This window comes from Lithobates pipiens, unplaced genomic scaffold, assembly GCF_037356315.1.
Source record: "Lithobates pipiens isolate NorthernLeopardFrog02 unplaced genomic scaffold, aLitPip1_a1.2 Scaffold_18, whole genome shotgun sequence".
Lineage (NCBI taxonomy): Eukaryota > Metazoa > Chordata > Amphibia > Anura > Ranidae > Lithobates > Lithobates pipiens.
Genome location: NW_027507758.1, coordinates 352,244,040 through 352,270,768, shown reverse-complemented (window position 1 = coordinate 352,270,768; position 26,729 = coordinate 352,244,040). Strand labels below are relative to the sequence as shown.

The 26,729-nt window shown below is 38.7% G+C and overlaps 1 protein-coding gene across 1 annotated transcript in view; it reads right to left on the bottom strand.

Moving 5' to 3' along the window:
• LOC143988155 (putative cation-transporting ATPase 13A4) overlaps nt 1-26,729 on the bottom strand; it is a 65,932-nt gene that overhangs the window by 17,823 nt on the left and 21,380 nt on the right. The window contains exons 9-22 of the mRNA XM_077487484.1: nt 25,967-26,098; nt 22,622-22,792; nt 21,675-21,832; nt 19,508-19,696; nt 19,202-19,263; nt 17,314-17,464; nt 13,582-13,662; nt 13,308-13,464; nt 9,104-9,221; nt 8,550-8,674; nt 5,264-5,427; nt 3,092-3,217; nt 1,124-1,203; nt 514-556 (exon numbers count right to left, since the gene is read on the bottom strand). Coding sequence (XP_077343610.1) covers nt 514-556; nt 1,124-1,203; nt 3,092-3,217; nt 5,264-5,427; nt 8,550-8,674; nt 9,104-9,221; nt 13,308-13,464; nt 13,582-13,662; nt 17,314-17,464; nt 19,202-19,263; nt 19,508-19,696; nt 21,675-21,832; nt 22,622-22,792; nt 25,967-26,098 — 1,757 coding nt within the window. The remainder of the gene's footprint in view (nt 1-513; nt 557-1,123; nt 1,204-3,091; nt 3,218-5,263; nt 5,428-8,549; nt 8,675-9,103; nt 9,222-13,307; nt 13,465-13,581; nt 13,663-17,313; nt 17,465-19,201; nt 19,264-19,507; nt 19,697-21,674; nt 21,833-22,621; nt 22,793-25,966; nt 26,099-26,729) is intronic.

Sequence of the window (26,729 nt, the reverse complement as noted above, 5' to 3'; positions counted from 1 at the left end):
ATAACCATACCTACACAGTGACATCCCTTGGAAAAGGAATCAATCTCCTGAAAGAATGAGGTATCCTACCTTATACCTATACTGAAATAATGCCACCAGCACTCAGAGCCAACTTACACAGGAGTGGAAAAAAGTCACCACAGAAAATGCCACTTCCCAAGCATAAATAAACCTGGATGGACTACACCTACTTTTAGTCCCTAAATTATGAAGTATCCACAACTGAACTTATTAAACATTATTTATGGTTTTTGATGTGCATTCTTAAAAAAGTACAGCATGCTCAGTTTTTCTTTTTTACAGATAAATGTACTTGCATGTACACGAATGGACCACAAATGCATGCAAATAAGGACAAAAAACACACCCCAAATGCACCCCCCACACACTGCAAACATGCTATACAAATTCAGTTAAACACGCATATGGAACTGCACACTGACCGTAGGGATTGTAGTGTAAATGAGCCATAAACCATTCACAAAGAAAGAAAAAAACATTATTAATACTTACGCCACAGTCATTGGCTCCATCACCACACATGCACACATAGTAGCTGTTGAGATTAAAAAGGCTAAAGTTAATGTCTATTTTTAAAGAGCAATTAGAGGCAGCAATTAAAAGCATTAAGTGAGCTGATTCTATCAAGCAAACATAGCAACTGAACCAAAGTCAGAAATGTAATAATTTTACATAATCTGATTTTATGCAAGCAACTGCAACCATAATCCTGAAAGCACCTCTTAGGCTGACCAGTGGTGTATTTCCTGAAGCCTGTGCTTTGTAACTTTATTTTGTCTTCCTTAATTCCCAATCATGTTTAAACTGTACCTGTATAGCATGTGAACCCAGAAATGTTAACATGCATTGCCAATCAAAACCAATGTGAAAAGCAAATTAAATGTTTTATGGTTCTTAAAATTGTGCTTACACTGGTGACAGAGCATTCCTACTAGCTGGAAAAATATCTTAAGGATCCTAGTCATATTCATATGCAACAACTTTTTAAATGTTTTAAAACATCAGCTGTGTAATACTTCTAATATTATACATCTGTTATATTGCTGATGATTTTTTTCCAATGAGCTCTTCAAATAAACATGTAAAACATTATAAAACGTACTCTAGTTTTTGGAATTCTTCTATTAAACTGGATTTTTGTCCAGGCGACATTCTCGCAAAGACAGCCCCATTTACAAGAAGCTGCAAAAAAAGCACAAATGTTATACATGTATGTATTTTTCTAGTCTAGCATTCAGAGTTAGCATCATGAATTATTGATTATATCTCTGGGCAAAGCTTCTTATTTATTCATTTTGATAGACTAAAGAAGGGTTAGAATCTGTCAGACTCCTTCCTATTGCTGTCTGATTTCCCACTCAGGAGATTCCCCATCTCTATTTGTTCCTGTGACTATTGCCACTAAAACAAAAAGCGATGATGAATTCAAAATGTTACAGTTTTCACTGAAACAAGAGATTAGGGACCATCATTCAACTAGGGCACTTGCTCTGGTAATAACAATCTAGCAGGGCATTTTCCATGAGATCCTGGCTCAAACTATTACATTTTAAGAACAGGACATGAAGGTAAATATCCTCAACAGAATACAGACAGACAGATTAAAAAAAAAAAAACTGATAAAACTGATGTTCTAAACATGTCTTACTCTATTAAAAGCTAAATAAAAAGATTTGGCTAGAATAACGCTTAAGCAAATAAACAATTATGCAGATAGGATCCTAACTGGGAAACCTGCACAAGTACAGGGGGAACGTGTAAACTCCATGCACTGTCTCTGAACTGGACACTCTAGTGCTGCAGACAGAAGTGCTAGCCACTTAGCACTGCCAAATGTGTCAATTGTCCTGTTTTTTATTGTTGATCAGGTTTTTTTATGTTGTTTTTTTTTTTACTTTTTCTGACCTGCATAATGTATACCTAAAGGCTAAGTTGACCTTTTGGGAAGAAATTATAAATGCAGATATTTTTGAAGGAAAGAAATGGGCATTTATTATTTTTCCCTCAGGATTCTGCAAAGCATTGCAGTGGATCAGGGGTACAATGTCAGGCTCCTGCAGACAAGCTCTGCAACTTTCAGCCTGTACATCCATATGGGTTGACTGTTTTGCAAGCTGCAAGGCGTGTGTATGAACTTTGAGAGCACTTATCAGTTCCCTTGCAATTAATTGAGACTTACAAGCCATCAGCCTAGGTGGATGATGGCACTTGTAGTTCTCTCATTGACAGGTCGCTGTGAATGATTGATGCAGCTGTGTGGGTGGAGCCCTATATAACCATGCTATTTTCAAAATGTCAGAGCTGGTAGGGTGTCACAGGGAGGGTGGGGATCAGGGCAGGTATAACATACGCCAAACTGTGAACTTATCCTTTAACTTGAATGGTTAAAATTAAGCGACAGCATACTATCATGTGTTATCCTAATTTTTATTACACAAAAAAACATTAGCAGTAAGGCCCCTTTCACACATGCGGACCGTATGTCCGTATTTCATCCATCTTTTTGCGGATGAAATACAGACATACATGCATCCCTATGGGATAGCGGGTGTCAGCGGATGAACATCCGCAGACACCCAATATCATCTGTCTCCGCTATTGTCCGATTCTGCAGAAGGAGGAAAATCCTATTTTTCCATCTGTCTGCAGAGCGGATCAAATGAACACGGGCAGCGGGTCCATGTTCATCTGATCCCCCATAGAGGAGAGAGGAGATCTGACAGGGCAGTCCCGGCACAGTGTGCTGGGACCGCCCTGTCACCCGCCGGCTCAGCGGGGACAAACAGAGCGATCCCCGCTGAGCAAGTGGATCATCACCGGGCGGATTATTACGGATCCGTCCCGTGTGAAAGGGGCCTTACAGGGATTAGAAAGTCTAGGACATGCATTGTTAAGCATCAGGAAATACTGCTAAGTGTTCACTTTCATGTTTTTATCTTATATATTTAGGTGGTACTGGTAGTGCTTTAATAGGTCTCTGTTTAGCAAACTGTTAATGTACTGAAACAACTTTAGGAATCTGAGGTAAAAATATGTAGTACGGTTTACTATTGTATGGAAAAAAACGTACTTTTGGTAGCAAACTCTGAAAATGTTGCAAGACAACTTGATATGTGCTCCCACTCATGGCAAAATAATAGTCGCCCTGTGCTTCCTCTAAAATTGTTCTTCCTTCAATATTAATATTTAATGAAACCTGAAAAACAACAAAGGGTTACAAAGTAATAATAAATGCAGAGAATAGTTGTGTGCCTAAACATTTAGTGGTGTCATATTTTTATTCAATATACCCTAGATTCTCACTGGTTTCATTAGAAGCTAACAGAATTGTCATCTTAGAGGAAACGTATAGCATTTATGTATAGTTTTGTAAATTTTTTAAAGAACTAAGATTTTTTTTCATTTTGTTGATTGTTAGATACATATATGGTATATGATTAGTTCTCATTTACTACTTCTAGCCATCAGGTGAAGCTCTAGGCTTATTTTCATGTTTTCTAGACTAACCTTTAATTGGCTGTAAACCCTCATTTTTTATTTATTTTTTACACCCGTGTGGGCACGCTCCCGAGTTCCCCCCAGCTCTGCGTCATTAGATTTGATTGACAGCAGTGGTAGCCAATGGCTGCGCTACTATAAATCTATCCAATCAGGACACAAGACACCAGGTAGAGCTGGTGTGCTCATTCCCAACCGGAGAAGGATTGGGGTCATGTAAGTAAAATGGGTGTTTGGGAGGGGGGGAGGGGGGGTGGGGTCTACAGCACCACAGAAGGTTTTTCACCTTAATGCATAGACTGCATTAAGGTGAAAAAGCATGAGGGTTTACAACCCCTTTAATGGCTTCTCTGAATAATTACAGCAAAATGAATTGCTAAAGCCCAAATTATATACAATGCTCAATGGAGCCCTATGGAAGTACCAGTTAGGTAGTATGAGCCACAAAGAAATTAGCTACTGCTGGACTGTCATTTTAGAAACCCTGCAAACCATGCCAGGTTTAGAGGGGAGGAGAGGGGAGGGGGGATGGCACACTGTATTAAATGCTTAATTCTAATGAACAATTGTATCTAAATATTAAAACTGTTTTGAAAGTCTTTTAAAAATGTGTTAAAGTTAACCGCTTCAGCCCTGGAAGATTTTACCCCTTTGCTGACCAGAGCACTTTTTGCGATCCGGCACTGCGTCGCTTTAACTGACAATTGCGCGGTCATGCAACGTTGCACCCAAACAAAATTGACGTCCTTTTTTACCCACAAATAGAGCTTTCTTTTGGTGGTATTTGATCATAAACAAAAAAGAGCAACATTTTTGAAAAAAAAAGCAACATTTTTTACTTTTAGCTATAATAAATATCCCCCAAAAATATATATATATAAAAAAGGTTTTCCTCAGTTTAGGCCAATATGTATTCTTCTACATATTTTTGGTAATAAAAATCACAATAAGCATATATTGTTTGGTTTGCGCAAAAGTTATAGTATCTACAAAATAAGAGATAGATTTATAGCATTTTTATTATTATTATTTTTCTACTAGTAATTGCAGCAATCTGTTTTTTATCGTGACTGCGACATTATGGCGGACACATTGGACAATTTTGACACATTTTTGGGACCATTGGCATTAATACAGCAATCAGCGCTATAAAAATGCATTGATTACTGTAAAAATGTCACTGACAGGGAAGGGGTTAACACTAAGGGGCAATCAAGGGGTTAATTGTTTTCTAGTGTGTGTTTTAACTGAAGGGGGGAGGGGACTGTGTAGGGGAGAGGACAGATCGCTGTTCATACTTTGTATGAACAGACGATCTGTCACTTCTCCCCTCAGAGAACCGGGGTCTGTGTTTACATGGAGATCCCGGTTCTCACCGTCTTATGAGCAATCACATCGGCTCCGGGGGACGAGCTGCGGGTGTGCCCCTAGTGGCCACCAGAGGGAGCGACTTAACATAATGGCGATTTGCGCAGCCGAGCCATGTTGCCGCAGTGCAACTGCGGCGGCTAGCCGGCAAGCGGTTAATGCAAAAAACAATACATAAACATTAAAAAAGAAGATAAGTGCCCTCGCTATGGCATGTGCAATAAATAATCAAATTGAACACATTCAATTAAACAGTGGGCTGCTGCTGACGTGTAAGATATAAAAAAAAAAAAAAAAAAACGAAATGCATCAATACATAAACATGACCCCAGGCCATTATGGTTCCCCATAATAGGAAATAAATGACTAAACATACCTTGGTATTACTGGAAGTTTGTTCTTGGCTTTCAACAGGATGCCAGGAAATTTTTGCAGACCTCAGTCCACATGGTTCTTCAGCTTCTACAAGGATCATATTGCTGTTCTCAGGTACTAAGCCAGATGCCTTTGCCACTGTTATAGCTGTTTGTAAATTATCGCCTGTTCAGAAAAAAAAAAAAACACATTGTACTATGACATAGCTATTCTCATAGGTTTGGATACAAGCCTGGAGTGGCAATGTGGCAGTTCTGGTATTTTTGTCTTTGTGGGCTCATTGGGCAGAAAAAAGACCCCTGAAAAAATAAAAACTGCACCGAAGACACAATTTCCCTTTGTTCTAAACAATTTGCGGAGTGTGAATTAGTTGCAATTATGGTCATAGTCGACCCACTAAACCTTAGTGAAGTGTAGGGGCACATTTTACTGCCACCCAAGGAGAAGATACACTTTAAAATGATGACAGATTTCAGAGAGTGGCTGAATATGTGGACATGTTTTAACTGCACTTAAAGTGATTCTAAAGCATTTTTTAACTTAAAGCGATAGATCACTTTTACCTATAGGTACGTTTATAATAAAGCTTACCTATAAGTACAATTAATATTTCCTACATATGCAATGTTTAGAAGATATTCACAATTCCTGCAGCCGGTGACATCACTAGGGTATGTACACTATGCTCTGAATTGAGAGCACACTGAATGTGCCATCAATCTAGAGTGCTGTGCCACAGTTGTGACTCCCATGCACGTGCATTGGATCGACATCATCGCGGCTCAGCCATTTAAATGCCCAGAGCTGGCGAACCCGGAAGGAAGACCAGATAAAGGTGGAAGCCCTGGCAGCAATGACAGTCAGCAACAGGAAGGATTGGTTTTTACAGGTAAGTCTGTAATAATGTAACAGTATGCAGTGCTTACTAGCAGATTACAGTATACCATTAAAGAGGAAGTAAACCCTGATGGGTTTACTTCCTCTTTCATTCGCTGCAAAGGTAAAGCATAATGGACTACTATGCATCGCATAGTAGTCCATTATGTGTCACTTACCTGACACAGGAGCCAGCGAAGTCGCCGCTGTCCCCTGTAGTTCGGCGCATCCATCTTCTCAGTGGGTCTCACTGCTCCACCGCTGTCATTCGGCGAAGCCGCGATGACGTCACTGCCACGCATGTGCACGGGAGCCGCCACTCATGACATATCGCCGTTGACCGCGGCGCGCTCAGTGCGCCTGCGTACCGCTGTCTAGGGCTCATATTTCTTAGACCTACAGGTAAGCCTTAATCTAGGCTTACCTGTAGGTCAAAGTGTGTTGTAAGGGTTTTTTTCAGACTACTTTTTTGCATTCCCTGGATTAAGGTAAAAAACATTTTGCCACTTGCTGTGCCCATCCCCCTCCTCAAATACGTACCTAAGTTCTGTATTGATCCAGCACTGTGCCCACTGCCAGTCTTCTCTCCTCATTCTCACAAGCTTGTCTGCGAGCAGATTGGCTCCCACTGCTTTCAGTCAAATATTGTGAGCAGAGAGCAGGGAATAGGACCAAGGTGCCCTGCATGTGTCAATGGACTCCCACAGCCCAGTTCGGGATCAAGACCAATCAAGAGCACTCATACCAAATGCTTGCTATGGGGGTAGACAAAAAAGGAGGAGCCAAGATCGCTGACGTAGGACCCTATGAAAGGAGGATCAAGGCTGCTCTGTGCAATATATGTTTATTACACATGTTTATTATTAAAAAAAAATGTTTTAAATCATTTAAAACCACTCACAGTTAAAGCGGAAGTAAACCCATCCATAAAACAGTTTCATTTCCAGCATGTGACGGAAATGTAACATTCCCATCGGTTGTGCTCTCAACCAAACTGTCAAACCATCCAATGGCTGGTGTCATAACTGATCACATGTGCAGTATCTTGGCAGCTGTAGATTAAACAGAGGCCAGGATGGCAGCTTCCTTGGCTGAAAATGATAGAAGGGTTTACTTCCACTTTAACTCTGGATTGCTTCATAAACATGTAGGCCTGGTTTTGTTTTTTTTTGCTAAATGTATGTTGTGTCTATGGAGAGCTAAGGTTGGGGGGGTGTGAGGTGGTTCAAGTGCTAATTATCACAAAGGAAAAACACAAGCATTAGGATAAATATTTTTAGTCTGTTCACGCAATCATCCACCCTGAGGAATGTTAGCTTGTGGGCAATCTGTTGCAGTCACAGACTCAGCAAAATTGTTCATATTGGGAATCATCAGAGACAAATTTTTGAATGGTCAACATAGCCTTGGATAACTAGATTGCTGCACATGTTTATGAAAGTTTCTACACTGCCTGCCTGACAGCACAGTTTGGCTGTCTACCCAAAATTGCATAATCTCTATCCCTGTAGTGCAGCCTTTCTCAGTCAGGGTTCCTTCGGAGGTTGCTAGGGGTTCCTTGAGCAAAGAACAACTACTGCTTTTCAGATGAGTAACCACTAACACCAATGATCTTTTTAGGTCATTGTAAGGTTGGGTATGAATCTTCCCAATTGCCACAAAAGCAAATATTATTCTCACTGACCGTCACCAAGTACTGTGATCTGTAGATATAGTCATTATTAGAAGCAGTTGGAAGCCTGAGCCTGGAAAGTTAATTCAAGGGTTCCCCAGGTTAAAAAGGATTAGAAAGGCTGGTGTAGAGTGTACTTTTAGTTTACACATTATGTCTTCATATATCTAGAATTAGAAGGTTACAGTTTTCAGTCCTTTCTAGTTTTTCTATGCTAGGCCAACTAACACAAAGAGGGCAAAATGGGGTTTATTTGCTAAAACTGGAGAGTGCAAAATCTGGTGCAGCTGTACGTGGTAGCTAATCAGCTTCTAACTTCAGCTTGTTCAATTAAGCTTTGACAAAAAAAACTGGAAGCCAATTGGTTGCTATGCACAGTTGTTGTTACAGTCTCTTGCAGCCCCCCCCCCAAGACTTGACTTGCCTTATGGGTCTATAATGTCAGATTTTTTAAGTGTTATACTAAAGCTGGCTATGGGTAAGGGAAGTATAATACTACCCTGACAATCACCTGATGTCCTAATAAGAAAGAAAACAACACACTTTTAGCCGTACAGGATGTGAGAGACTATAAATATCACCAAAATTACAGTTACAGTGATGAATGATTTATGGCAAATATTTTAGACTGTATAATGTGAAAAACGATCACATAAAATATTCTGTATATCATACTGCTCATATGAGCTGCTTGCAAAAATAGTTAACTGTGAATATATATGTAAAGCCTCGGCGTTACCAGTGATCATGGCAGTTCTGATGTTGGCAGCGCTCAGTTCTTGCAGAACAGGTTTGGTTTCAGGTTTTAATTTGTTTTCCAATATAAGAAAGCCAAGAAATTCCAGATCAGATTCAACATCCTCCCTGAAATAAAGGAAAGTTTGGTTATCCTTGTCTGACACTAAACAGTAATTATTTTTCTGCAGGCAAAATAGATATTTATGCAAAGTTAGTAGATATATGAATAATATATACGTAGAATATTTTATTTCTAGTGTAGGTGTGTTTCTTTAAGCTGGTTATAAATCAAATAACAAGTGGAATGAATCAGACGTAAGTATATTATAACACTTTACTATTGTATCTCATCTGTAGCTCTATACAATTAATTGTAATACAAATAAATGGGACAATGCTAAGTAAACAGAATGGTGTCAGGTTTGTAATAATGATCTCCATCAAAATGACAGGATGACAACACCCAAGTGTTATTGAAGGTTTGCACTGTTTAGAACCAGTTAGCTGTTTCCACAAAAAAACATTTATACTTATATTTTATATAGGATATCACACCTTATGAAGCTGCTATTGCTCCGGGGTTTTACTTCTTCCAGCACTTTATAAGCCAGTCCAATAACTCGAAATCCTTTCATGGTGTAAAACTGAAGTTCACTGGAAAAGCCCTTTGGAACTGTATGACACAATAAAATGTAAACTTAATTTTAAAATCTAACAAACTTCTCTTTGATACCCTTGGTCTATCAAACATACAATTGAAAACATTTTGTAAGATATGTTCGATAGTTGCAAATTAAAATAAAAACTTGTTGGCTAATAAACAAGAGAAAATAACTAATGTGCAAACCTGAATAAGTTCTAATGAATAAAATGAGAAGCTGCCAACTAGAAAAGTGTTCCCACACAAAATAACAAATGTATAAAAAGATATGTGGTGCTGACTCAAAGAAATAAATAGTGAAAGTAAATAATGAAAATAAAATATAAATAATTAATGTGTAGAATAAACACACTAAATAGATAGCACTTCCAAGACCGTGCTAAAGATGTGTGCTAGATAATCAAGTGCAAACAATTTTCAATATAATAAATGGTAATAATCATTCATATTGGGAAAAAAATAGTAAGGTGCAGACATAAAAATAAAGTGCAAAAAATATTCCACAAGTGCTGATATGCAATACAGTCCTGTACACGAGGAAGAAAAACTCCAAAATGACAGTTCATAAAGAAAAAGTGCATGTGCAAAAGCAGCCGAACAGAATCCACTTCATTCAATTAGTATCACCATCCGTGGTGCACCACTCATTTGCCCCAGCCTCTCACCTCATAGAAAGACCCCTACAGATAAAATCAAGTCTATGGATATACACTGGATCCTCAGCAATCCATCGACTCCCACCAATATCCACAGCAATGCCAGTATCAAGATGAATTTCAGGCTCATCACATGCAGTATAGTCATGCAATAAAGAAGGGGGGCCATAGTTTAGTAACTCAATCCGAGTTATTAGAAAAAAAAAGTAGTAATTTACAATCCAGAATCGTAGGTACAGCTTTGTAAGGTACTTCTGGTCTCGGCTGCGACCAGAAGTGACGACACCTGGCTCCTCCCTGACATGTTGCATCACTGAACACGTGACTTCACCAAAGGGTGATCACACTTGTACTGGACTGTATTGCACTAGCCGCACTTTGGGAATATTTTTTGCCCATTTATTTTTATGTCTGCACCTTACTAATATTTTCCTGCAATCTGAATGATTATTCCCATTTATCATGTTGTATGCACTTGATTATCTAGCATACAGCTTTAGCACGGTCTTGGAAGTGCTATGTATCTAGTGTGTTTAATTTTACTTTCATTATTTACTTTCATTATTTATTTCTTTGTGTCAGCTCCACATATCTTTTTATACATTTGTTGGCTCATAACCTTCAATCTCTGCTGCACTAATATTCCTGTTGTTTCCAGATGTTTCTAGCTATGTAGGTGAACTACAAAACACCTCCCCCTATGATTATTGGGATGTAGGGTCCTCTTTAGTCCTAACACATTTCCTATCCTAGGGTGACAACGCTGCCCCTCCTTAGCATCAACATAGAGAATAAGCACTATCACCCAAAGACAGGGAGAAAATAAAAGTAAAACAAGTTTAAAAAATAGAAAGACAAGGCAGCCAATACATCAAGGCATCTAAGGACTGTAAGAGTACATGGTACCGATGTATGAACCTCAGATTCATGACAGAAAATTCCTGCATAAAAATGTAAGAATAGGGTAATAAACACTCATATTCACACGTACACATACAACAAAGCTTTTCTTGGATTGTGTTGGGCTGCTTTTAGATTAGTAAAATAAAAATGCCCAATTGCCTAAAAATGTGTAATTTTTAGGTGTCCGTGTGCAAGAGACCTTATGGAGTAACTGAAGGTAAAACTTTTTTATTATTATTTTAGAATATTTTTTTTTGGCTAGCTGTGTGCCATTGGGGTTATTTCTTTTTATTTCTCATAGCCAGGAAGTGAGAACAAATCCCTCCAAAGTGAGGGCATCCCAGTGTGTCAACAGGGTCACCAAAAATAATAACCCCATCGGAAGATTTCCCCTCTATATTTGTGTTCTCATGTCAACCCAAAATGTGGAATTTACTTTTAATTAGACTTTAGATTATAACAGTAAATAGGTCAAATAGAGAGGGTGAATCTCCTTGGCTCATTATATATATATATATATATATATATATATATATATATATATATACATATACACACACACATACATATACATAGTTATTAGGTTTAAAGATTATGGGACAACATAGGTCATTCATAAATATGTTTAGTTAGATAAAAGCTAAAGCCTTAGAAACACAACTCAGAACATTCTTTTATTTTTCTTTCACTGGTAACATTGAAGTATATTGCTTATTTATTAGGTAGCATTTTTGTATTTGTCAAATGTTGCACTTACTGAATTTTATAGATTACATGGTATTAAAGGATCAGTGCACCCAAAACAGTGAGTAAACTCGCGTTATTGTATTTATTTATAGTTATTAATTTATTTAATTTTTTTTGTTAGAGCTGCTCAAGAGTATACCAAAATGTATCCTTATTAAATGTGACTTTGTTCTTAATAAATGTGACAAACTTTTTGTAGAAAACATTTTCATTTAGTAAAAAAACACAGAAATGTTTCTATTGATTTTGATGAGCCTTCCTCGTATTTAATAACAGAGCTTATAAGACAAGGTAGACAAGAGGTATTGGAGGCATCTCATTTACCTTATTTGTTGTCGCCATTAGATACCCACAGTGACTTATAAGTCATACTAGCTGGTATCCCAAGCTTTTAGTAAATGCATGTTAATTAAATTTCGGGTGTGGTGAAAAAATTCCAACAATACAAACACCAATAACAAGGAATTAGATAAGAAGTAGACAATACATTCACTCAAGTTTTAGTCATGCCACTTACACACGATCGAATTGTCCGGCGGACTTGGTCCGGCAAACAATCCGCCGGACTTTATAACGAACGGACTTGGCCACACACGGACACTCCGAAAGTCCGGAAATTTCTAATGCAATTACATACAGCATGTACGACGGGACTAGAAAAAGGAAGTTCAATAGCCAGTAGCCAATAGCTTCCTTCTCGTACTTGCTTCAGAGCATGCATCATTCTTAGTCCGACGGACTAGCACACTGACAAACGGATTGTTCGCTGGAAGCCAAGTCCGGCGGACAAATTTTGAGTCAAAACTACTATTTAAGTCTGCTGGACTTTTACGGTGAAAAAGTCAGCTGAAGCCCACATATGATCGAATTGTACAGTGTACTGTGGTACGGCGGACTAAGTCCGCCGGACAATTCGATCACGTGTACGCGGCATTAGAGTACAGAGGCATGCATTGCTATCATTGATATTAAGATTAAAGTTCCTGAAAGAGAAGAGATAATATATTCACCCACGCCTCCCCTCCATTCCAGCACTGCAGCCTCTGCCACTATCTTTAGTTCCAGGAGTGTTGAATGCCTGAGCCCTTGAGATGAGGGACATTCCCAGAAGTATTGAATACAGCACTGGAATGGAAGGGAGGTAAGTGACATGGGTCACCAGGGAGGTGAGTATATTGCTTATTCTTTAGCATGAATCTTTAAACTGGATATTTAGTTTTAGGCTGACAGAGTCACTTTTAGAAATCAATTATAAGCCTCTGAAATAAAGTCAAAAGTTTTGCCAGCATCATAACTGACCAAGGTGTTTTGGTTTTCAGTTATGAGAGAAAGGTTCTTCCATGTCTACTCTGTTAGAGTTTCTCGTTTGCCCATTAAAAAGTTTCACACTGTTGGCATTCATCCTTTGTACATCTTCCAAGTGTTTGTAGGTGTTTGAATTTGATGTTACTACAAAAGCTGGCAATCAAGAGTCAAAAGTTGTAATCATTAATTTTAGCAATGCCTTTGCTGAGTTTTAACGAGATTTGTGAGATGTTTGGGAATTCTAAAGTTCTGGGCCTCTAATGCTTTGAGGAGTTTAGACTATGCGCTAATCTAGTAGTCTTCATTGTGGGGCTTGGAGGTTGTTTACCATTTTAATTCTCCATTGTGTGAACAGTCAGCCAAGAGAATAGGTGTATACTAGAAATTTGTATTTCAGGTACTAGAGAGCCACCTAGTGGTAGAAAGGCATTTTGTGTAAACAGAACCTATAATGTTACCTAAAATGAAATATGACAATATATCTTACCACTGTCTTCCCTGCAGAATTTAATCACCGTCTCAGGAGCTCCTTTCATATATACTACATGTTTATCTTGTCCAATCTCTTGTGTAATGACAGACATGCGCTGTAAACTAGAGGAAAATGGAAACTGGTGGATGATGGCTATTCCTTCTGCTGGACCCTAAATGATTAAAACAAATGATGAATGATAACTATTCAAATATTGTAGACTGCCCTACAAATGTTACATTTTCATAACTAGGATCAGCTAACAAAGAATAAAAAGGTTTAAACTCACAGAACTGCATGCTTGACCAGGCTTTAAAACTAAGATAGATGATGCAGTTTCACTATTTTCAGAACTTGACTGCTCAAATGCCTGTAAAAAATGTAAAGTTATATTTTTAGGACTCTTTAAAAAGTTAAAAAACTAATAGGTATGTCTGTCAGAGGTGTTTAATGAAGCAGTGCAAAGACAAATAAAGATGTCAACAGTGGTAAGTGCAGTAACTAAACACATTAGAATCAAATTTGCCATAGTTTGATCAGTTGAAATATGTATAACTATTGCCTACACTACACATGTATAATAATTGTATTTGTTTATACTTAAAGAGGAACTAAACCCATTGATTTACCAGTTTTCATAACACAGTTACATTCCCAGCATATGCCATTCCCAGCATATGACATTTCCAGGATATGACATTTCCAGGATATGCCAAACTGTCAAACCATCCAATAGCTGGTGTCATAGGTAATCACATGTGCAGCACCATGGCATTTGAAAATCAAACAGAGGCCAAGATGGCAGCTTCCTTGGCTGAAAAGGATAGGAGGGATTAATACTACTTTAAAATAAATACTTAACTACTTTAAATACTTTAACACTAGCATCTTGTGTACAGGCATACCCCACTTTTAATTACACACTGGCGTTTATTTACTGAAGCTAGAAAGTGCAAAATCAGGCTAATTTCTGCATAGAAACAAATGAGCTTCCGGGTTTTATTACCAAAGCTTAATTGAACAAGCTGAGATTAGAAGCTCATTGGTTTCTATGCAGAAGTGAGCCTGATTTTGAACTTTCTAGCTTTAGTAAATAAACCCCACTGTGTACTTAAAAGTGGGGCATGCCTGCATATACAAAGTTACTCAAAGGTACTAAATTAAGGCTGACCATAGACAATTTGAAAACCAAATGTTCTGTTGAGTGAAAAATGTGAATGGAACATACAATTGTGCCATAATTTGTTTTGTTTTTCTAGAAAAAAATCCAGCATGTTGGATCGGCACTTTCGCTTGTAGCAGCCGGTGCACTAATAATGTGAAAAACTACCAATCTGATGATTAACTAGAGTTTTCATATGGTTTTTGAGTCATCCACGGTTTGCTTAAGACAGCATCTACATAATAGCAACTAAGTTTACTCTACCTACATCAGGTCTATGCCAAAACGTTTGTGTTGATCTATGCTTATATGAATTGTAAACCATTACCTAGGGCTGGATGCTATTAAGTTAAATTGAGGGTTTAACCCCCCCTAGCGGTAATCCCGAGTCTGGCTCAGATTCGGAATTTACTGATAGGAGCGGTAACCCCCGAGCCAGACTGGGGATGGCTTCACTGGATGCAGGGAGGACGCAGTGAGACTTACCTTGTCCCCTGGATCCAGCGATGTGCTCCGCGCTGTGTGATCGAGCTGTCCTCCGCTCGTTTCACAGTGCCGAATGCCGCCAAGCTCCGTTCCCTGCGACGTTACGGTGCACGGGAGCGGAGAACGGAGGTAAATTCAAAAAAGTAAAAAGACACAAAACACACACAGTACTGTAATCTTACAGATTACAGTGCTGTATTAAAAAATACACACACCCTTTGTCCCTAGTGGTCTGTGCAATGCCTTGCATGCACTTTTATATTATAAATACAGTTTTTTCTGCCTGGAATTTGGAGATTGTCCATAGCAACCAAAAAGTGTCAATTTTTCAGTGTTTTAGGATTTGATTACAATTTTGAATAATTTTTATTATTCTTTATTATATTATAAACTTTATCATACCCGGCATGTCTGCTAGAACAGATTTAAGAGAGTTATTCCTAAGAATTACAGGACTACAAAATAAAAGCCAGATTTCCATGCAAAATAATTGTACCGCTTTCAGCACCTAATTCCAGAATGAATCATACCGCCAGGGAGGTTAAGTTCTAAAAACACTTTGGTAAATACTTGTCTCTTTAAATAAATAAAAAATATTTGCCATGTTAGCAGTATGACTGTCCATTACAGAGGGAAATCTCTATCACTGAAATTTGATGAAATTTGATGAGAAGTTATACATAAAATGAGGCCGAAAAAAGACTCATGTTCTATTAAGTTCAATCCAGTACTTCCAGTTCACTATGCTAAATTTTACCCCTCCAGGGTGAAATATAAATAGTTGGCACCTTCAAAAACTATTTCTGGTACCACACGGCCAAACTTAGCAATACTCTCTGCAAAATATCACCCCTCCTCAGCACATAACACCATTTCTGCATCACTATCAATATACCACACCACAAACTGCTATACACACAATACCCCATTCCTTTGAGGCTACATCCGTTCGCTTCCCTACTTTAATCAACTTACCCAACTAAACTGCACTCTTTAAAAAAACAGTCATCACTTGATGATAAAATTAACTCAATAGAATGTACTATGAGCCTTGTTAGTTTAGATCATAATAGTGTTTTGTTTTTATGGGGTTGATTTACTAAAACTCGAGAGTGCAAAAGCTGGTGCAGCTCTGCATAGAAACCAATCAGCTTCCAGGGTTTATTGTCAAAAAAGACCAAGCCTTTTCTGGCCCTTTTTTTTAGCATAAGGCCGGGCTCACACTATAACCCACTGCGGATCGCACAGGAGCGGTGTGCGTCCCTGTTCCCTATTTCAGGGATGAATCAGGGCCAATTCTATGCCTGAATTTGGCCCTTAAACGGAGCCAGAGACTCACATCGTTTTTGTGCAGTGCGCTCCGCAGCCGCAACAGAGCTATGTGAACCGGCTCCATAGGGAACCAGTCACATTCTCCTGCTATGCGAATTGAATGCGGAAAAACCCCGCATCTAATTCGCATAGGTGTGAACCCGGCCTAAATCAGTATTTTTTGCTAGAAAATTACTTATAAATCCCAAACATTATAATTTATTTTATTTTTTTATTTTTTTAGCAGAGACCCTAGGGAATAAAATGGAGATTGTTGCAAATTTTTGCATTTTTTTTGCGGTGTTTGCACAGCGGTTTTTCAAATATTTTTGGGAAAAGATTCACTGTAATAAATAAATAAAATAAAAAAAGACTCCAAATCTCTCCTTTACCTTTATAAGCAAAATACCCAAAAAAAAAAAAAAAATGTATTATTTACTTCCACCCTAGATTGGAAGTGACATTATGATGGTCTTCAAAAAGCCATAGAGACGATCAGAGATGACCTGGTGTTCGCTTCTGTGACCAACAGTCAAATCATTTCTCGCGCATACCTGTAACAACGATAAGCCCGCAAAACACTGGTGAGCGGCATGGGGAGGGGGAGCGTCCTCTCCTGCTGCGACTAAAAGCGATCAATCGGCTAATGAGCCGCTCAGGACGGCTTTCATGAGAAAAAAAATACTATGCTTATGGCTTCAGCCATAACCCTGGTAAATCACTTGAAAGCTACAACCTATATATACATTGGCAAGTGGTTAATTGAACAAGCTGAAGTTAGAAGCTGATTGACTACCATGTACAGCTGCACTAGATTTTTCACTCTTCAGTTTTAGTAAATTAACCCCTATGCGTACAGAAATCTTTTATAATATCTATGCCATATATTGCAATATTCTCTCTGTGAAGAAAACTAGATACCTTGAACTTTTGATTGACATGACTCTTAAAGCTTGTTTATTATAATTGGTCTGCTACTACTGTCTGTACATTTGTCTTCTTTAATTTATTCAAAAACCAAACAAAACAATATGGTAAAAAAAAAAAAAAAAACATCCTTACCCATTGTGTGCCTTCAAACATTTTTAGATCCAGTGGGTCTCCTTGAAGTTTTCCATCAATTGAAACTAATGAGTGGCAGCAGCTTAGTGCTCCGAGAAGGGGACTCCAAGGCAAAGTGTCATCTGATGCAAAGTTATGTAATTTCTGGAAGCTAAAGGGAAAACATAAAAAAACTGATTCAGTGCCACTGCTCACTTTAAAAAAATAATTAGCTAACTAGGGAATCTCTGATATTTCCAAATTATCACACTTAACCTGTTTAGTTTTTTTTTTTTTCTTTCATAACATTATCCTTTGTTAGACTGAGAGTGATAGCTGTTCATAAAAGAGGTTTTAGAAAAGGAAAACTTTGTCAGTTGAATAACAGGGGCATAGCTTAACACAGGGTTAACCCTTTTGACAGAGCCATTTTTGATGTTTTTTGCACATATGTTGTAATTTTAGGCATAAAGATTATTTAAAAATTCCAAAATATTATATACCTCCTGAAAGCCGGGATCCTGGGGAACAAAATGGTGGTAGCTCCAGTTTTTTATGGCACATGATATTTCCACAATGGTTTATCAAGCACTAGTATTTCAGTAAAAAATACACTAGTTTATTTTAGAGTACATAACACAACATGCTCTGTGAATGGGGGGGATTTTGATCAGTCTCCTTCTCCACATTCACAAATGTGTTACAACATAATCATTGAAAGAACTTTTCTCAATGGTGGAGAAGGAAGCTGGGGGTGTCCGCATCAGACCATTTAAACTAATGTTCTGTCTGTAGACCCAAAGCTGTTAACCATGGTAGCACCTGAAGCTAAGAGACAGGAAGAAGATTCCTGCAATGAAGATTTCTCCAGGATCCAGTTGCCTTCACTATGTGATACCTCCTTCATTACAGGTAAGTAATGAGACTATAGCTGTGAGAAATTTTTAAGCTGATCTTTAAGTCACATTACATGTCAGAGCCACAAAAGAAGTCTAGCTGGAAGATTTCCCTCTGCCATGTGCTGTGATAGAAGGTCTGAACAGGGAGGCGATAGCTACTGTATATGTAAACCCAGGCATCCAACATTTCTTATTTGTACTGGCCCAGAATGGCAAATGCCCCACTACTCCCAGGCCAAGTCCTTACATGATATAAAAGATGATACATGTTATTTTATATACATAATGTTCAATACTTTCTGATGTTATGTGAAGTTAAATGAGAATCCTAAATGTTAACATGATTTGAGCATAGACATGTTTTACCTCTTAGCCCTTGTACACACGGTCCGACATTCCGACGGAAAATGTCCGATCGGACCATGTTGTCGGATAATCTGACTGTGTGTGGGCTCCATCGGACTGTTTCCATCTGAATATCCGACAGACAAACTTTTAGAGCTGGGCTATAAAATTTTCCGACAACATGATCCGATCGGACTTTGTCCGATTGTGTGTAGAGAATTCCGATCGGACAATGTGCCACACATGCTCAGATCAAATTCCTAGACCAAAGCTATTGGTTACTAGCCTGAACGTAGTCCCGTCGTAACGAAATAATGTCATCACGTTCAGAACGATCGGATTTTCTAACAACTTTGTCCAACCATGTGTATGCAACACCGGTTTTGGACAAAATTTGATGGATTTTGTTGTCGGAATGTCCGACCGTGTGTACAAGGGCTAAGGGATTGACACTTGGGGCCCTCAAGTTGTGGCAAGACTTAAGAAAATTGATAGCTTATAATTATAACTATGGGGATGCTGTGACTTAATGCTGCCATAGATGATTGAAACAGGGCAGATATCTCGCAATGTACTAAAAGGTCAGCTTTTCCTATCTTCGCATTAGAACTCATTTATTATTCTGATACTTATATTAGAAATGTTCACTAGTGTATGGAACCTACAAGTTCCCTTGAGAAGGCAGTACTCCACAAAGGTCTAATCCATCTTCTGTTAGGGTACCCGTCTGTTATAAAATAAAATAAGATAAAATAAAATAAATGTTATAAAATACACAAAACAGTCTTACTATTAATATATACAGAAATTCCTTCTATATTATTGTAATTCATTCACACTGTTCTGTACATGGCTTATAAATGAATAATTACGTTGTATATGAAACAATCATGAACTTATTATTAAAGAACTCAAATGAACACAGTACAGACTTAAAAAAAGTATGTTCTGGAATCTCACTACAACCTTACCTTATCAAAACAAATAATGTTTAGCCGACCACATACATTGATCCTTTGAGGACTGATGCAGAAAATCCCTTTGGTTTTGAGTCTGCGTTGAGCGTACATAATACCTGTAGACAAGGCAGCTGACAGTGCTGGAGGGACAGCGGTGGTGATAATGATCAAAGCTTTCACCACTACTTCAGTCAGAGACTCCTGAAAGACAAATAGAGGTAATATTCTATAATACTATATTGTTTAACCACTTGGGTACCGCGCTATTGCAAAATGACGGCAATAGCGCGGACCCACATTTCCGGGACTACGTCTATTGACGTAGTCCTGGTTACGAGCGGCCTGCGCGCCCCCTGAGGGGCGCGCGCGGCGCGCTCTGTGATCGGCGAGTCCGTGAGACTCGCCTGATCACCGATCCGTGTAAGGGGTCGATCCCGACCCCTTATCACGTGATCAGCTGTCAGCCAATGACAGCTGATCATGTGATAAAACGGAGCCGGTAATCGGCTAGTATTCCTCCTCGCGCTGACAGCGCGAGGAGAAAAAAAAAAGCCGATCGCCGGCGGCCGTGTTCGGGACATCAGTCCCGATCACGGCCAGCATATCCAGCGGACACCTGCCCCCTGCCAGTGCCCACCTGCCACCCGCAGTGCCATCCTGAACTAAAGTAAGTGCCCCCCTGTCAGTGCCACCCAGCAGTGCCCATAGTGCCCACAGTGCCACCCAGCAGTGCCCACAGTGCCACCCAGCAGTGCCCACAGTGCCACCCGCAGTGCCACCCGCAGTGCCACCCACAGTGCCACCCAAAATCTGCCTCAAAGGTGCTGCACCCCAGTGCCGCCCATCAGTGCCCAGCAGTGCCGCCCAGCAGTGCCCAGCAGTGCCGCCCATCAGTGCCCAGCAGTGCCACCTATCAGAGCCACCTATCAGTGCCACCTATCAGTGCCCATCAGTCCCATCTATCTGTGGTACCTATCAGTGCCCATCCGTGCCACCCATCCGTGCCACTTATCCGTGCCACCCATCCGTGCCATCTTATCTGTGCCCATCTTTGCCCATCAGTGCCGCCTTATCTGTGCCCATCGGTGCCGCCTTATCTGTGCCTATTAGTGCCGCCTTAACTATGCCTATCAGTGCCCACCAGTGCAGCCTATCAGTGCCCACCAATGCAGCCCATCAGTGCCCACCAATGCAGCCCATCAGTGCCCACCAATGCAGCCTATCAGTGCCGCCTAATCAGCGCACTTCAATGAAGGAGAAAAATGACCCGTTTGCAAAATTTTATAACAAACTATTAAAACATGATTTTTTTTTTTTTTTTTTTGCATCTTTTTTTGTTTGTTTAGCAAAAAATAAAACTCCGAGCTGTAACTAAATACCACCAAAAGAAAGCTCTATTTGTGGGAAAAAAATGATAAAAATTTCATTTGGGTACAGTGTTGTATGCCCGCGCAATTGTCATTCAAAGTGCATCAGCGCTGAAAGCTGAAAATTGGTCTGGGACTGAGGGGGGTTTAAGTGCCCAGTAAGCAAGTGGTTAATATGCCTCATCTGTTATACTGTTGATCTTGTATTAATAAAGATCCACACGATTCAGCATCAGTCTGATATATTTGCTTAACAACTGATGTGTGCTATATAGGAGACCACTGGAGACAGTAAACACATATGGTAGACATATCCTGTAGTATCTCATTACTAAAATGTAATTGCAACTCTCCAATTCACAGTCATTAGACTTTGTATTAAATACATTTTCAGGTATTTTGTTATGGTATAGGCCACCTAGGATCAATAACCTTCACAAGTATTTCTTTCTTTTTTTGGGGTGTTTGCTCAGCAGCTCATAGAAAACATCTTTATTACTGACCTCTACATGCATCTAAATTAACTTTATTATGCTCTAATTTAATCTGCATGCTTTACTTTACACATTCTAAAAAAACACAAAGGCCTATTTAAAGGCATTATCATTTACACAAATAATATTGTTGATCAATTATTTCTATGGCAATATTGATTATTTTTAACAGCAATATAAAAAAATAAATTTCCAAAAAAATTACCATTGATGTCTTTTTTTTATTAGTAAGGTTGTAAAAACTGCATTTTATCTATTATAAATGAATTTGTTTGATCTTCATACTGTTATGCAGGTGCTATTGCTGTCATAACTTACCCCCCATAAGACAAAAACAGCCACAGTGTAGATTGTTCCAATGACAGCAACTCCGGCTAATATCATTAAGAATCTGAAGGCATCCCTATACAATTTAAAATTCATGGGTTTCGGGTACAAGATGGATCTGACCAAATCCCCCTTAGCTGTATTAAATCCTGCACATACAAAATAAATTCTTTCATAAGAATACATTAAGAAAAACTTGTTGTACAGATCCATAGATTAATACAGACACATATTAATATTAAAGCAGAACTAAACCCATATATTTAATTGTTTCTCAAAACAGAAATGCTGCATACACACGATTGGACATTCTGACAACAAAATCCTGGATTTATTTCAGACGGATGTTGGCTCAAACTTGTCTTGCATACACACGGTTGCACAAATGTTGCTGGAAATTCCGACCCTCAAGAACGCGGTGACGTACAACGTATGCCGAGCCGAGAAAAGTTCAATGGCCAGTGCGGCTCTTCTGCTTGATTCCGAGCATGCGTGGAATTTTGTGCTCAGAATTTACGACAACGGATTTTGTTGTCAGAACATTTGAGAACCAGCTCTCAAATTTTTGTTCTCGGAAATTCTGACAACAAATGTCCCATGAAGCCTACACACACAGTTGGAATTTCAGACAACAAGCTCACATTGAATATTTGTTGACGGAAATTCCGACCGCGTGTCACGGCATTACTGTACATTTAAGGCATGCTGTGAATAATAACTGTTGCAGGTGCTTGCTCTCAGCCAAATTGTCAAACCATCACATGGTGTCATAGCTGATCATATATGCAGAACCATAGCAACCACAGATCGAACAGAGGCTAAGATGGCATCTTCCTTGGCATAAAAAATTAGGAGGGTTTAGTTCTACTGAAATGTTTGTCTAAAACAGTCATACTTGTACATTTCATAATTTCAGATTTTTCAAACTCTTTACTAACCAGTTTTTAAGACAACTGCCTTAACTTGCCCATGGCTGGTTGGCTTTGTCTGAATGACTTCTGTTCCACAGAAAAGTATATGTCTTTTGAAATCCTCCCCACTGTGAGCCTTCCATGTCATGGTATGGTTATTGTTAGGTAGAGGAGTTTTAGAGACAGGAATACTTTCACCTGTTGAAAAAAAAACAGCACTCCTGAAATATTAAATGATAAAAAAAGACAGCAATGAAATCTTCTTTCAGTCTTGTTGACATGATCATCTGTAATGGCGGGGACACAGTAAGGTCGGAGCCTCTGTATTAACCATGCAAGGATAGTCCAGTGATCTTACTCGCTGAGCTGTTGTGTTCTGCCATGGGGACTGGACCAGAACACTACGATCAGCTCTTCCCTTGGCTAAAAGCACTGACTGGGAGTCATTCGGTTGCTGGTTTTCTGGGATGCATGTCCGACAAAAGCCGGCTGAACAAGTGTCTTCTGTCATACAGACCTACATACACACGGTAGAATGTCAGCCGTTATTTTTGTACCGGCAAATGTCTTAAACAAAGTACATGAGGTAGATGTATGGCTTCCCATTCACTCTAAAGGACCAACCTTGATGGTGCTCACTGTGCAGATTGCAACAAGCTTTAACCGCAGCATTGTTTAAGATTAGGAATGAGCTCTCAATTCAGTCCAAACACAGGTTAAGACCAAACTTTGCCTGTTCAGACTGCTGCTGAATGTCATATATAGTAGCATTTTTTTACCACTACTATATATGACAATTGATCAAATTAGAATTGGAGCTTCAGAGGTTCTAATAAACGCAATCTTCTTTAAATATGACAAAAAAGTATATAACCTGAAAGCAAAAATGTGGTTTTAAGCTTTAAAATATAGAATTTTTTTATTACATAGATAATATAAAACTATTTATAAAATACGGGCCAAAACAACCCAATGGTCAAAGTACAAAAGTATGATTGCCTCTAACTACAAATCTGCTTCTTCTGGAGCTTTTTTAGGACCTTTTTTTGATCCCCAAGACCCTCCAGGAGGTCTAGTGGAGAACATCTGTGCCACAAAAAGTGAGGGAAGAATGATTGCCCTATAGTCACACCTATTATTTCAAGAAGTTTAGCAAATTAATCGATCAATATTCATATCCTTTTCCCAAATGCAAACTTCCTCAGATTTTCTGATTTCTTGAATTTTAAAGGTACTTGTGCTGCCTGAGTACTCCCCTTCAATATGACACTTTTTAACCAGGCAGGATCAAAAACATTTATTCAATCTATCCCAAGGGATTGACCCTTTTAAACAGGTTTTGGAGCCTTACCGGTAACAGGGTGAATGGCCACAACCACATTGTGGTGAAACATGTAGTGGCAATCATACTTTTGTACATTGGGTTGTTTTGGCCAGAATTTTATAAATAGTTTTATATTATCTATGTAATAAAAAATTCCATATTTTTTATAAACTTGATTTTGATAGATTTTCTTGCTCCTTGAAACTACATTTTTTGATCTCTGGGTATATACTGTTTTACTATATATATATGACAGTTTCCTCTGTCAGTGGTTGTTAAGGAAGCACCAGGTGCTGGCATTAACCATATTCTTAGCAACCAGTGACATCACCCGGCCTCATTCATTTGTTAACTGGTATACCATGCCTTGTAAACAAAGGTGCAAGGATAGCTCTGATAACACTGACCAAATATGGCCATATGGCCATATTTGAGCAATGGCCATGGCCACTGGATTTTTAATGTTGACTCTTAAGCATTATAAAAAGTGTTGCTCACCACCAAATGGAAATAATTAAAACATGTTTTATTTTGTACATGTTCCCCAGGGCAGTGCCCAGCTTCCCATGCCATTTGTTTTGCAATTCTATGCCTCATAGCCTATAAAATGGCCATTTTCACATTCAGCTCCAGTTGTCTTCAATGGGGTTCGATTTCAGCACTTATAATACCAATTTATGGTCTGACTATCAGATAGAATACAAGCTAACTGCAGGAAAGATATCTATGCTACAGGCCCATCCTAACCATCCTAATCATTTGTCCATAAAAAGAAGAGGTTAAACTGTGGCTAAATACACTATAAACTGATCTTAACAAATCATCAAATTGTGATAAAGCATTCATTTAAACTTCATTTTTATAACAGTATAACTCTTTATGTACAGGAGGCTTTTATAAACGCTTTTCTCTTAGCAGGAGAAAAATAACTTCATAAACACACTTAAGTTGCATTTAGGTGCATTTTGACTTGTAAAGGCCTTGATTTATTTAATTGGCCAGAATATTAATATTTTATGGCGACTTAAATGAAAAAATGCTCAAGCGCTAAATGCACCTAGTCAAAGGCACGGTTAGACGAGTTTACCTGCAAATCAGGCGTTTTTATGCTCAATAGCTCCTCTCCTGAACGCAACTCTGGTTGGGGTGGGGGGGGGGGGGGGTTCGGCCTCTAAACTCTTGTAAATGCCCACAATGTGCATGGACATATAGACTTAAGCCCCGTACACACTATCAGATTGTCTGCTCAGTTTTTCCTTCAGATTTACCAAAACCATGTAGTAGAAGGGCCTGCCTGATTGCATACACATTGAAACTCCTAAGGTTTGACCTCATATTATATGGTTTTGGTAAATCTGAAGGAAAAACTCAGCAGACAATCTGATAGTGTGTATGGGGCTTTACATGGAGGGACATTTAGAGGCAATCTGGTCATACAATTAGGCCCCTGCACTACATATTTCTTGGTGTATCTAAGGCCTGGTTCAATGCATCCAAACGTCACACTACATAGTTGCACTGAAAATCAAATCAAATTGCAGTAGTATGAACCTAGCCTTAAGGAGCATTTGCAATCAGTTTGTAATGAGTGTTATGAGGTGATGTAATACAACTAATTAAACAATAAAAAGCAGCCACCCACAAAAAGTAATGCATAAAATAAAATAGTTAATTAAAAAAAAAGTGGTAATCATCCTATTTACAATTGTTATTAGTTGGTATTCTGACATTTAGTTTAAAAATATATGACGCCTATCTGTTGGTAGACTACAAAAAACTTGTCACCTCAAAATTTAAGTTTGCAATTTTTCAATACTTTAGATGCAGAACTTAGATGTATTAGAATTATGTAAAATGTGTTTGTAGTCTTTGCTTCTTTTTGATATGTCATTAAAATAATCTTAAATTCTAAAAAATATATATTATATGCATACCAGGTGTATCTATACACCCTAAGAAAACTAAAATATAAACTATTCTCTTTTAAAATGATCCTGTGATCGAAATAGAACATATATCATTGTATATTGCACCGTTTGTCTGTATACCTGTAAGCATGCTCTCATTCACAACACATCCTCCATTGAGAAGTATGGCATCACATGGTAAGAACTGCCTCTTTCCTGTAAGAACAATTACATCACCGGGCACCAAGCAGTGTGATTCAATCTCTTTACATTCTGCAAAAAAATGTATATAATGGCTATAAGTAATTCAAGCAAGTGCACCACATGTTTTATTCCGCTTTTCTTTTCTTCTTTTTGTTTAACAAAGCCATGTGAATACCACATCAGCACTGACATGGTGTTTACCCTTTTGCTGACCATGTAACACATGTATGCAGTGCAAGAATGGTGGGCTTTAACACCCAGCTGCTGCACATATGCATCCACAGGGGCATGAAGTTGCATGCTAAGAGCCATAGACAGTCCTCAGTCAAGGCTTCAGGATGAGCTCCCGATCATATGACCGCTGTGAGAGCCACTCAAAGCGGTCACATGGTACAGAAGCTGTGCCACCTCCCGTGCATTACACCCCTCTTAAAAGGCCATTACAGGTTTAAAGGCTTTGTTAATAAACAAAACAATGTCATTGACATGATACTCACATGATTTTGGTGATAAACTTTGATTTTACCATATCAAACACTATCATTTTCCAGGAAGGAATTAAGTTTGAAAATGACTTGCTAAACTATTGCTAGACTTGCCAGGCTTCACAAGATTGTTGCAAAATTGAAGCAAGTCTGCATGGCATGACTCCAGATCAACTTTCTTTGCAAACGTTCTGCAAGTCTGCAGTTATGTTGTA